Source organism: Mangifera indica, chromosome 3 (genome assembly GCF_011075055.1).
Source record: "Mangifera indica cultivar Alphonso chromosome 3, CATAS_Mindica_2.1, whole genome shotgun sequence".
Taxonomy (NCBI): domain Eukaryota; kingdom Viridiplantae; phylum Streptophyta; class Magnoliopsida; order Sapindales; family Anacardiaceae; genus Mangifera; species Mangifera indica.
This window is the reverse complement of record NC_058139.1, coordinates 2941142-2954818: the sequence shown is the minus strand read 5'-3', so window position 1 is coordinate 2954818 and position 13677 is coordinate 2941142. Positions and strand designations below refer to the sequence as shown.

At 38.9% G+C, this 13677-nt stretch overlaps 1 protein-coding gene across 2 annotated transcripts; it reads right to left on the bottom strand.

Moving 5' to 3' along the window:
• Window positions 1–1625: 1625 nt before the first annotated feature.
• LOC123210603 (tryptophan aminotransferase-related protein 2-like) lies at window positions 1626–13280 on the bottom strand. Of its 2 annotated transcripts, none has more exons than XM_044629065.1 (6): window positions 13031–13280; window positions 11856–12170; window positions 10380–10683; window positions 2793–3073; window positions 2190–2512; window positions 1626–2086 (listed from the first exon to the last, which is right to left on the bottom strand). In XM_044629065.1, exons 1-6 carry the CDS (start codon window positions 13066–13068, stop codon window positions 1902–1904), a joined length of 1446 nt encoding a protein of 481 aa, XP_044485000.1. In that variant the 5' UTR covers window positions 13069–13280; the 3' UTR covers window positions 1626–1901. The 2 variants fall into 2 exon arrangements, with proteins under 2 accessions (XP_044485000.1, XP_044485001.1); XM_044629066.1 differs by having other exon boundaries at window positions 2190–2488; window positions 13031–13273.
• Between the last annotated feature and the right edge of the window lie 397 nt (window positions 13281–13677).

The following is a 13677-nucleotide window of genomic DNA, read 5'->3' as shown; positions in this document are numbered from 1 at the left end:
TTTTGAGTACCAAGCTTTGGGTTGATCCGATCAAATTGACACCTCTAATGTAGATCATTAAATTGTGTTTAGAGTCTTAAATCAAACATCTGTTTCAGTACCTCAACTAATTCAGTAAAACTATAAGTATCTATTTTTTACATACAAATATGTACATATGTCACAAGGCCATTGCTCGATATGAATTTCCCATGCCCGTATTGGCATTAAACGTCTTGCTTAGTCAACTTGCACAACACCCACAAAGAAAACACATAAAAGATAATATATCAAACACTTGGTATACGGGAAACCTAACCTTTTTATTAAACTTAGAAAGAATTACAGGCTTATTGCAGTGAGAGTTTACGCTCAATTCTTCCACACCCTTCCCTGCTTTTCACAGCTCAATTTATAGGTGTAGGTTTTGGTTGGCATCCCCAACCATTAGACAACATCCTAGAGCACTAAGCATATAGTGGGACATGTGTCTTTCATGGAGTTAAGCCACCTGTCTTCATTCTTTGGTCAGCCACATTCTTCCTGCCCACATTCCCTGCTTGGAGCACAATTCATGACATCATGGGTCTATTTTTGTGCAAAGTTGAAAACACTGACGTTCTTTGACTTAATCTCTAACTTGTGTGTTATTTTGAGACTTTAATTAAGTATTTTTGGGCCTCCAAGTCATCCAAATGCTAAAGGCTTACAAGGGTGTTCTTCCAAGTTTGGACCAACCTGCCTGCGTGGCCCATGTGCCTGTCGCACGCCTCAGTGCCCCAGCCCATCACCTCGTCGCCCGCGTGTGTTTGTCGGGCACTTGTTCGAGGAGAGCATGCGCGTTGTGTGCATGCACCTGCATGCGCCCGCACGCTGTCTAAATAGCCCACACTCCTTGTCCTCCCCAAATGCTATTTTTGCCTATTTTTCAGCTATTTTGTCTGAAATAAGAATGCTCATAATATTTTCAATAATTTTCGAGTCTCCCAAACCCATCCGGAAGTGCCACTACTAACGGTGCATGCGCCCCCACACAACCAAGCCTGTCTGCCTTTGCACCCGTCCTGTAAGAATCAATGCACATTGTTCACCTATGCCCCTTTCGATTCGAATTGCATCTCAGGAACCTTCAAACCTGTACAAGCTAATATTTACAGTCAATATACATAATATGCCATGCCCCACCCTAGGCATGGTTCCGTCTCGGCTCGTGTCACCCACACACAAGCGTGTGCCATGACTAAGAGCTGCTGACAACATACTTATATGTGTCAACATATAATTGAGTGATTTTAAATTAAAGATAAAATAATATACAATAATGTGATATACATATAAATGTGAATGCAATTACTATGATTTTATAATAAAACCTAATCTCCCTCAATAACAACATTAAGAACGTTAAGCAAATTTGCAACTCAGACTTAACGAAATAAGTGATTGAAGGATGAGACTACAAAGTTACAAGTGAATCAATGTAAAACCAGGATGTCTTAATGTTGAAGATGTAGATGACAATTTCTTTTCAGATTTTATCAAAGGTGTAATAGTGTTCAATTTTTATTAATAAAATCAGTTCAAATAATTGAGTAGGCATTTTCTTTTCCTTTTGAAAGTTTTGAAGAGCAGAATAACAAAGAAAATAGGAAATCAAAAGAAAAATTCTACATTCTATAGCTGCTGTTCTACATTTTTCTCTTTTCCTAGAAGCAAATGGCACCTACGTGAAGTCAACAATCACTAAGAATTAATGGATCCTGACCCATTATTCCAGTCATAGATTAACTCTAACTACAGAAAAATCAGAATTATTAGAGTTCTTACAAGTAGATTCATTCCATTGTGTAAAATTCTTCCTTAACATACACAGGAATGGCTCCTCATTTGCAAATTGCATCTTGAGTTGAGTTGATGTGCTGTCATGAAATGATCTTGGACAATCTACGTGTAAAAAGATTGAAATTTTCATCTCGATCTATAATGCTTATTCGCACATATTTTGGGCTAAAGCCGAAGTGCTTCCCACTTCTTGTCAAGATCTTCTTGCTCCTAAGGAAGCTTTCACAGTCGTTTATGTCTTGTTCGCATTTTAACCATGCAAATGCTGCAAATGACAATTGAATAAGTGATTGACACTAACCATCAGTCTAAATCATATAACAGTAACAGATTAGAATGGTGCTTCAAGCAATTTGATTAGTGGTTACCAGGCCGAGGCTCAAAGGCACGACCAAGATACGTGCAGAATTGAGGGGGAAAGTCAGGCACACTGAATAGACCACTCTTTTTTACAGCCACTCTCAGCTGCTTCCACCTCATGGCCATTTGCTGGTGGCTGAACTCAAAGAAGCACTCAATTTCTCTGTTGGATGGTTCGCAACTGTCAGAAACAACTTTCAAAACTTTGGCTGCTCGGAGCTGTGAATCCTTAGACACACCAATGGTATTGAGTTCTATGAATTTTGTCATTTTCTTGGCAACCTCAGTATCTTTAACAAGAGCCCAACTGAAAGATGTAACAAGTGATGGTCTTTAACAAGAGCCCAAGTGAAAGATGTCATGTTAGTTAAGGCAAACAAGTACAATAGTTAGAAGGAATACTCCTGATAACCATTATGCAGTGAAAAAATGAGTAGAGTTCAAATAGTTCTATGCTGAATTTTTCTTAGTACAATGATTCAGATGTCCAAGGTCATAAACCAAAGGTCTGTTTTGATCACTTAAATGGTTAAATAATTAAATCTGATCTCCCTCATAACAATAATCAACAAATTTTGTCATATGTGGTAGTAGAACTGTGTTTGACTTACCCAATTCGCATCCCAGCATGACCAGTGCTTTTTGAAACAGTAAACAGCATAAGATCATGGTCTGCAGGAAAAGATATTGCAGTATATTGTGGCCAATAATATGCAAGATCATGAACCAATACCCCCCCACTGCGATTCACCACAGATCGCCTTACAAATCCATCAGGGTTGTTCGGGGAAGTGACTAGTTCAATGTATGGACCATCTTTGTCAAACCTTTGAGCATCACCAGCCCATTTATACAGCTGAGACTTGAGGCAATCGGTAATTGAAGGATAGGACTGCAAGTCAATAGATACATCAATGTCAATCTTAACAGTTTAATCACCCACTGCTGAATCATGGTGCATAAAAAATTTTGTATGTACAATAGAAACGTCAATTTGTAATCATATTTTATTTTCATCAGTAAATAAAGCTTGACCAGCACCGCAAATTTCTGATAAAAGAACAAATGAAGTTACCATCAAGCCAGAATTTTAAATTTTTTGATCAAGAAATTCATTTCTAACAGATGAACCTTCCCACAATGATTGTCATTTTTCCAGAACGATGAAGATTTGTACCATAAATACCTTGGATTCATGAAATTCTAAGGATCAGCCTAGTCCAAGCAAACTAAACTTTGACCCATGATTGATTTTCAAGTTAAATTAAACATTATTCTGTACTGATACTATTAATTAACAACTATGCAAGTACAAGAGCATTTGAATAATCCATATGCAAGCAGGATTGTTGTATAGAGTTTGCCACAAGGAAATAAGCAAAATCAGTGTGCATGATGCTAGCACATGTATGCAACAAAGAGAGAGAGAGCAGACCAGAACTCGAGTTGCAAATGCAACAAGGCAGGAGACAAAACTTCCATCCAAGCACCAATTTTTGCAACAGTTTGTTGCACGAAGTCGCACTAAATTTGAGAATTAAGAAAATTCCAGAAGCAGAGAAAGGTTACAGAATAGGAGAGGGAAGCTTAACATGAGTTTTGCGCCAAAACTGAATATTTTCATTATTTAAGACACCACAATCCACTAATGGAACGACATCGTATCAGCTAACAACTACAATCAACAAGAAAGACAACGACACCGTATCATGTAATTACGTACAATTGAAAAGCACCAAGTAATGAAACATAATTGCAAAACGACACTGTCCTTATGCCCAGCTAACTTTTTTATTTACTTCATGTTTCCATTTTCCCTCCATCACCCCATAAGTGCCTCTAAATTGTTCAATCCGCAACAATTGCCCCCTCCCCAGCTTCCTTGTCCTCAAGGGAGAAGTCAGGAAAGCGTTGCCTAATCACGTCGGCAAATTCCCAGGTAGCAGCTTGAACAGGTTCCCCATGCCACTGAACCAACAATTTAACAGCTGGAGCATGGCCACGCTTGATAAGCTTCCTATCAAGAACAGCCTGAGGAGATTTTGGAACTTGTTGAAATTGAGGAGGCAAAAAAGGAGAAGCCGATACTCAAGCATAAGCAGGTCATAAAAGAGAAACATGAAGTACATCATGAATCATGGCCTCTGGAGGAAGCTACAGCTTGTAAGCAACCTTTCCCACAACATTCACAATTTGATAAGGGCCAAAGTATTTTGGCTGAAATTTGGAATTGTCCTGATGAACAGTAACTTGGCGATAAGGTTGTAGCTTGACATAGACAAAATCGCCAATCTGAAAATGACGATCAGTCCTCTTTTTATCTGCCAATAACTTCATACGATGCTGAGCTAGTACTAGGTTCCGCTTAAGGATCTGGATGGTGGCTTCACGAATCCGCATCATTGTGTCAACCTCTGGCATGTTAGAATCCTTAGGGTAATAAGGAATATGGATTGGAGGAGCATAGCCATATAAGGCCTCAAAAGGAGACATGTTTATACTGGAGTGATGATTGGTATTGTACCAATATTCTGCTAAAGAAAGCCATCGAAATCAGTAACTAGGAAGTTCACCTGCCATGCATCTAAGGTACCCTTCTAAGCATCTATTCACCACTTCTGTCTGACCATCCGTTTGAGGATGGTAGGCAGTAGAGTACTGAAGAGAAACAACTCTTTCTCTGTTTCAGGAATTTTCTTAATTCTCAAATTTAGTGCAACTTCATGCAACAGTGGTATCAGAGCTTCATCCTAGCCATGGCGGACGGAACTTGTCTTCAGGAATTGCGGCGAGAGCTCACACAAGTAATCTCTGAGACGGTGACTGAATCTGAGCGACGACAACAAGATCGACTTGAGGAATCACAAAACCGTCTTTAACAATCGATGGAGAATTTGCAAAATTTAATACGTGGATTGAGCATTCAACAAGCGGAGGTAATTGCTTAATCAGCACCACGACAAGATGAAAGCACATCTCGAGTGGTTCAAGAATCACGATATCCATGGGGAAGAGCAACAAAATTGGACTTCCCTCACTTCAATGGTGATGAGTTTGACAATTGGATATTGCGAGCACAATATTATTTTGAGGTAGATGATACTCCGACCAATGATCGAATTAAAATTGCGGCATTACATTTGGAAGGACGAGCCATGCAATGGCACCAAGGGTTTATGAAAACCAGAGGTGATGTGATTCCTTCTTGGGAAGAATATATGACAGCGATGAGGGCTAGGTTTGGCAATTTTGCGTACGACGATCCTTTGGCCGACCTGAAGAATCTTAAACAGGTAAATTCATTGCAGAAGTATCTTGATGAATTTGATGCATTATATCCAAGAACTGGCATTAGAGAGGACGAGGCTTTGAGTTCTTTTTTGTCTGGATTGGTGGATGAGCTACAGATGCCAGTGAGGATGTTTAAGCCGAGGACATTATCCGAAGCTTATTCATTTGCTAAACTATAAGGGATTACAGTGGCAGCTATCAAGAACCAGCCTAAACCGCTTATTAAGACACCTCAGGTTCCTTATGCTAATAAACCTGGGTACCAAGGTTGGGCTAATAATAACTTGTCTCCAAAGCAAAATACAACTGCAGGTTTGTTACCGACACCGAATATTCCTAAGTTACCATTACCAGTTTCTCAAAAGACAACAAGAAGTAAAATGTTTGATGAAAAAAGGGCTAAGGGAATATGCTTTTGGTGTGATGAAAGATTTGTGTCTGGCCATAAATGTAAGAAGAGGCAAGCATTTGTCATCCAATTGCATGTTGAACCTGATGAGGAAGAAGGAAATGAAATGAGGGAATCAGAAGTCAGAATTGAAGAACCTGGACTGATGCAACTTTCTCTCCAGGCTTTAGATGGTTTAGTGGGGTTTCGAACTATGAAGGTTAGTGGTATGCATGGTTGAAGGAAGCTTTTTATACTCATAGACTCAGGAAGTACTCATAACTTCCTTAGTGAATGCACAGCTCAGAAATTAGGATGTGTCATTACAGAAGTGAAAGGTGTTCAGGTAACTGTTGCCAATGGTCAAGAGCTCCAATGCAAAGGCCTATGTGAAAAGTTAGAGATTAAGGTGCAAGGCCAAATTCTTTACATAGATGCTTATACCCTTCCGTTGAGTAGTTATGATTTAATTCTCGGAGCACAATGGTTAGTTGGACTTGGTGACATCGTTTGGAACTTTGAGGCCTTAACAATGAGGTTTTTTGTAGGAGGGCAACAATACTTCTTAAAAGGTTATGCAGATCGAGAGGTTAGTGTTATAAGAGAAGAGCAGCTAGGCAAACTACTGCATAAGCAGCAACAATTGGCCTTTATTCAGTTGTTACTAGTTAATAATGAGGGAGCTGAAATGTACATTTATGACCTTCAGACGTGTGAAGAAAATGAGGCTGGGACTTAGCAAGAGCTGGATCAATTGTTGAATAAATATCAGGCCATCTTTGAAGAGCCTACAAGTTTACCACCAGTGAGGCTTCAGGATCACAGAATTTTATTACAAGAAGGAGCACAACCAATTAACATGAGGCCATATAGGTACAGTGGAATGTAGAAGGATGTAATTGAAAAGTTGGTTCAAGAAATGTTAGAATCAGGGGTGATTCGAAACAACAACAGTCCTTACTCAAGTCCAGTGGTGTTGGTGAAGAAGAAAGATGGGACTTGGAGAATGTGTATCGATTATAGAGCACTCAACCAAGTTACCATTAAAGATAGATACCCTATTCCACTTATAGAAGAGCTACTCGATGAGCTAGGAGGAGCTGTTGTTTTCTCTAAAATTGACCTTCGTTCGGGGTACTGGCAGATTCGAATGCACCCTTCGTCGATTGACAAAACTGCCTTTAAGACTCACGAAGGCCATTACGATTTTTTAGTGATGCCTTTTGGCCTCACTAATGCTCCGTCCACGTTCCAAAACATCATGAATGAGATTTTCAGGCCTCACTTGGGGAAATTTGTTTTAGTTTTTTTTAATGATATATTGGTCTATAGTAGAAGCTATCAGGGTCATTTATTTCATTTAGAAGAGGTGTTGAAGTTGTTAGAGCTGCACCACTTATACGCTAAGAGAAGTAAGTGCATTTTTGGAGCATCACATGTGGAGTATCTTGGCTATATTATTAGTGCTGCAGGAGTGACAATAGACCCTAAAAAGGTGGAAGTTGTGCAAGCATGGCCTGTTCCTAGGACTCTTAAGCAGTTGAGAGGATTCTTGGGGTTATCAGGTTATTATAGAAGGTTTATTAAAAGATATGGGCAGATTGCTAGACCATTAACGGAACTCTTGAAGAAGGATTCCTTCCATTAGACAGCAATAACGCAAGCTTCTTTTGAGCAACTAAAATGTTCCTTGAGTACAACACCAGTATTAGCCCTTCCTAACATGACCAAGCCATTCCTTATTGAAGCAGATACTTCCAACAATGGCATTGGAGCAGTCCTCATGCAAGATGGTCACCCAATTGCGTATATTAGCAAGGTTCTTCCCCCCAAGAACCAACTTCTTTCAGCCTATGAAAAGGAGATGCTTGCCATTTTGTTTGCATTCGGAAATGGGAGCATTATATCAAGAATCAACAGTTTGTCATACGGACTGACCACCAAAGTTTAAAGTATATGTTGGAACAAAGAGTGACCACTCCTTCGCAGCAAGCATGGGTTGCAAAGTTAATGCAATTCGATTACACAATTGAATACAAGAAGGGAAAAGAAAACGTAGTCGCTGATGCATTGTCCAGAGTGCCTGCATTAGAAATTCATAGCTTAACTGCTACCATTTTACCTGCTGAGTTGATGGAAAAAATCACAAAAGGTTGGCCGCATGATGATCACTTACGAAATATTATCAAAACTAAGGAGCAGAATCCTCATGCTTATAGCAATTTTGAGTGGCAGAATGGTCATCTTAAGCGGAAAGGCGAGCTGGTGATAGCTAATTGTCCACAATTACAAGAACAGCTACTGCAATTGTTTCATGATTCGTCTATTGGTGGGCATTCAGGGATCACTACGACTATGAAAAAATTAGCACAGGTGGTTTATTGGAAAGGGATGTGGAAGGCTGTGAGGAATTACATTCGTAGTTGCTCCACTTATCAACAATATAAGCCTGAAAATATGGCTTCTCCTGGTCTGCTACAACCTCTTCCAATGCCTTCAGGAGTATTCACTGATTTAACCATGGACTTTATTGAAGGCTTGCCGAAGTCGCAGGGAAAATCTGTTATCTTTGTAGTTGTTGATCGCTTGACAAAATATGGCCATTTTATTGGCCTGAGTCACCCCTTCTCAGTACAGATGGTGGCTCAACTCTTTTTAGATCATGTGTATAAGCTGCATGGCAACCCAAGTACAATAACTAGTGATCGCGGTATGGTTTTTCTCACCAATTTCTGGAAAGAACTCTTCCGTTTGCAAGGTGTTTCTCTTCAGTACTCTACTGCCTACCATCCTCAAACGGATGGTTAGACAGAAGTAGTGAATAGATGCTTAGAAGGGTACCTTAGATGCATGGCAGGTGAACTTCCTAGTTACTAGTTTCGATGGCTTTCTTTAGCAGAATATTGGTACAATACCAATCATCAATCCAGTACAAACATGTCTCCTTTTGAGGCCTTATATGGCTATGATCCTCCAATCCATGTTCCTTATTTCCCTAAGGATTCTAACATGCCAAAGGTTGACACAATGATGCGGATTCGTGAAGCCACCATCTAGATCCTTAAGCGGAACCTAGCACTAGCTCAGCATCGTATGAAGTTATTGGCAGATAAAAAGAGGACTGATCGTCATTTTCAAATTGGCGATTTTGTCTATGTCAAGCTACAGCCTTATCGCCAAGTTACTATTCATCAGGGCAATTCCAAATTTCAACCAAAATACTTTGGCCCTTATCAAATTGTGGATGTTGTGAGAAAGGTTGCTTACAAGCTGCAGCTTCCTCCAGAGGCCATGATTCATGATGTATTTCATGTTTCTCTTTTACGACCTGCTTATGCTCGAGTATCGGCTTCTCCCTTTTAGCCTCCTCAATTTCAACAAGTTTCAAAATCTCCTCAGGTTGTTCTTGATAGGAAGCTTATCAAGCGTGGCTATGCTCCAGCTGTTAAATTGTTGGTTCAGTGGCATGGAGAACCTGTTCAAGCTGCTACCTGGGAATTTGCCGAAGTGATTAGGCAACACTTTCCTGACTTCTCCCTTGAGGACAAGGAAGCTGGGGAGGGGGCAATTGTTGCGGACTGAACAATTTAGAGGCACTTATGGGGTGATGGAGGGAAAATGGAAATATGAAGTAAATAAAAAAATTAGCTAGACATAAGGACAGTGTCCTTTTGCAATTATGTTTCATTACTTGGTGCTTTTCAATTGTACGTAATTACATGATACGGTGTCGTTGTCTTTCTTGTTGATTGTAATTGTTTGCTGATACAATGTCGTTCCATTAGTGGATTGTGGTGTCTTAAATAATGAAAGAATAATGAAAATACAAAACTCATGTTAAGTTTCCCTCTTCTATTCTGTAATCTTTATCTGCTTCTGGAATTTTCTTAATTCTCAAATTTAGTGCGACTTCGTGCAACACAGTTTTTCTGAATACTCCAAACAGACACCTTGGATGCATGATATTCTAAGGATCAGCCTAGTCCAAGCTCCAAGCAAACTAAACTTTGACCCGTGATTGATTTTCAAGTTAAATTAAACATTATTCTGTACTGATACTATTATTTAACAACTATGCAAGTACAAGAGCATTTGAATAATCCATATGCAAGCAAGATTATTGTACAGAGTTTGCCACATGGAAATAAGCAGAATCAGTGTGCATGTTGCTAGCACATGTATGGGCAATAAAGAGAGAGAGCAGGCCAGAACTCAAGAGTTGCAAATGCAACAAGGAATGAGACAAAACTTCCATGCTAGCACCAATTTTTGCAGCAGTTTTTATGAAAACTCCAAACAAACAACAAGTCACATAGCCACGTTTTTAATACACATGAATATTTTATTATAAACTCCACCATGTTGGGTGAATCATTGATCAAATAAATAAATAAATACATATATATAAATAAGAAAGCAGAATATTTTAATTTCCTTCCATTGAACTTTGATTAAATTTCCAAGAGCATCAAATTAAAGCAACTAAAAGTAAAGGTAGCAGACAGAATCAAACACTCACAGAATAGTACGGAGCTGCAGAAACAACACTGATAGGTTCTGATGCATCCTGCGTGGACAGAGCATAAAGGGCAGCCTGGAATAGTTGCGTTGAGCCCGTCCCAACGACAATGTGATGATTCTCTGTTATGGCATTCCCAACCACTTTGTGCAATCTAACAACTTCTTTAGCCAATTCAGGTTCAAGAAACCAACAAATGTTATTCACATCAGAGAAATAACTCATTGATTGCCACCCAGGAATCACAATTGTGGTCTTGTCGCCTACTTGTTGCCAATATTTTTCGTACATAGTTGGATCCCCGCTGCATTAGAATATTATATTCAATCTTTAAATGTTATTTCACATCCAGATTTCACCCAATTGCAAATCAAACTGTAAAAGCCTAATGAACTGTCATTGCATTGGGATTCTTAAAGATGGATTAGGGCTCGTTATGAGAAGGCACTAATGGCGGGTCCAGTGTCCCTATGTATAAACAGATGAATGATTCAATATGTATGCATGGCATGGAGTGGCAAACTTACATCAGATGAAAATAATACGCTGCACAAATAAGCAAATCCCAGAGATGGGTTTGCAATTGGAACACATCAAAACACGACCCACAAAAATTCAGATCAAGCAATACCAGTTTCCATGATATCAAAAACACTTCAAAAAGCCGTAATTTTTTTGCAATATAGGCGGCCGAAGTGTTTTGGTCTTTAGATCTTCCCAAAAGTCACAAAGGAAGTCTACATGCAGTGTGCCTATACCCACAAAACCAAACGGATGGCCCCGCACTTAAAATGCATTTTTTATTCTTTTAACCATTTTTAAATAAATTTTTATTGAGGCTGTCACAAAGCCTACCCTTTGTCTTGCGCTCAGCAGTCAGCACTAACATGCCTCTCGGGGATCTCTCCAAGTTGCTATAAACTGCAGGTTTTGTGGGAATTGAGGTCCACAAAGTTAGCTACATAATGATGGTGTTTGGTCAAAATAGCATGAGCATGAGCACTCCCTATGGTGCATGCTATTTAGACTCTTGAACTAACTAAGCATCGCCTCACCCCTCAACTTGGGAACAGAGAGAAGACAATAACATCAAGTTACAAAAAAAATAAGTAGAAGTTCATTCATCTCTAACTTGCACCATCGAAACTCTCAACTTAAGCACGCTCCTGTCTTTGTCTATCCTGGCAAACGCTTCATTTTTGCTACAAGCCTATGTACTGGGGAACTGTAAACTCCGTAACATAAAATGCCATTTTTCCCCTTTGCTTCTATGTGAAATTGCATTAAAAGTCAGCCCTTTTGGCTGTGAAATCACCAGCTCACCCATATAAAAGAAAAAGTTAACAATAATATGACACAAAGAAAAATCAGTGACGATATGCCTGTAAGCATCTAAGGACAGTGCTTGATATTTTTCATTTATAAGAAGAAAACAAAAAACAAGAAAACAAAAACAGTTTTTTTACTAACACTTACTGGTCAAGATTGATAATTCTTTCCCCGCCATCTTGATCTTCAGCTTCAATGCTAGTACTCATATCCAACGAAGGTAATGAAATGGAGAGATGCTTATTCGTGCTAACATGCGCCTCTTCTGGTGATCCACAACGATTGATTACGGAGCTCCTCGGTTGTTGCAGTGACAGCGCATGATAAAGACTCCATTTTTCTCTCTCATACATCGCCCTCAAAATCAGACTCACATTCAAGGCTAAGGAAACCACCAGTAAGTGCTTCATTGAAAACACAGGCAAATTCTTGGCCATCTCTCTCTCTCGAAAACTCCTAACTCTGGAACGCAAGAATAGAGTGTAAACTTCTTTAAGTGAATGTATGGCACTTCAGAGCTGACAAGATGGCCTTATGACAAAACTTAGAAGATGGGTACTAAGATTATGAAGTGTTAAATGGTTGATGATGAGAAGTACATGAATACAAAAATCTTTGCCGCTCAGTGAGTCTTAAGTTCAGAGAAGGAAAAAACATACAATATTGATAAAATCTTACAAGAACTAAGGAGTTTCAAATGATCCGGAAGGTTTTTGCGAGATTCGTGCAGCCTAATAAATACAAATTACTTGCTACTCTGTCAGATATAGTGGGTTCCTAGCTAGAGTCTAATAGGCTTTGTGCATGGAAGAAGGGTCCATGCTTGCAAATTTTCTTTTACAAAAAATGATGTTTTTAGAGTGACTTGAACGAATATAAGAAATAGAGAAAAAAGGATTCAAAACATATGCACTAGGAAAACAAAAACAAAAACAACTACCATTTCTTTATGAGTTTTGGCAGATCAAGAATCAATAAACGTATTGAACCATTTCTTGATTCTTACCCTTCCTAGAGAAAAGATAACGAAAAGAAAGGTTAAAATGAGGTGGGAGTTTAAGGAGCAGCCTTGAAAACACTTCCGACAAGATATTTAATCTCAAGAATCAAGAAATCCTATGGAGATTTTCGCAGTTTCTCGATGCCAGATCTTTTAAAAAAAAAAATTACAACAAATACAAGCATTAAAGACTGAACTGAACCCATGGTAGATTCTCTGTTCCGTAATAAGTGTATAAATTGTAATATAAATAGAGATGAACGTTATTGTATTGAACGGCGATAAGAAAGAGTGGGAAGTTCAGGCTATGCTTATTACAAACCTGGCTTCATGTACTGTACTGTGCTTGCAATTTTGCATTGTGAGTAACCAGTATGCCTTTTAATGCATTTATTTGTTATTTTCTCTCTATAGGGAACTCTTCAGTTTTAAAAAAACGGAGTTTTACTGGGAGCTAAAATAAGATGGAGACACCGATTGAGTGTTCTGCAACTTATTTGATTATTCCAGTTGAGGTTTTTTTTTGTTTTTTTTATTTTTTGTTCCTCAATAAACAAAGGAAAGTTAACTTTAGATGAGTTGTCGAATTCAGCTGGTTTTATCCTCTTATTTAGTGACTAATTTTTATTTGTCAGGTCTCCCATATCTTAAATGGATAGTTTGAACAGAATGTTAATGCTTCCCTCCATTTAAGAACTGCAATAAAGGCCACCGTCCCATGTATCCTCGTTGCATCACTTCATATTTTGACCTTCCGATGCTTAAATCGGGGAGTTCCACGTAAAGTCGGAGCAATAACTTGATACCGCAATTGCTAATTGCTGAGTGGAAACTTAGTTCACAGAATTGTTGAATTGCCATTTACTCAGAGTAGCATGGCCTAGTGGGTTGACTTGTTTTGTGTGATTGAATGAGCTCCAACTCTGGAAAGCATGAGATATTTCTTCACAAAATAACCAAAAAAAAAAA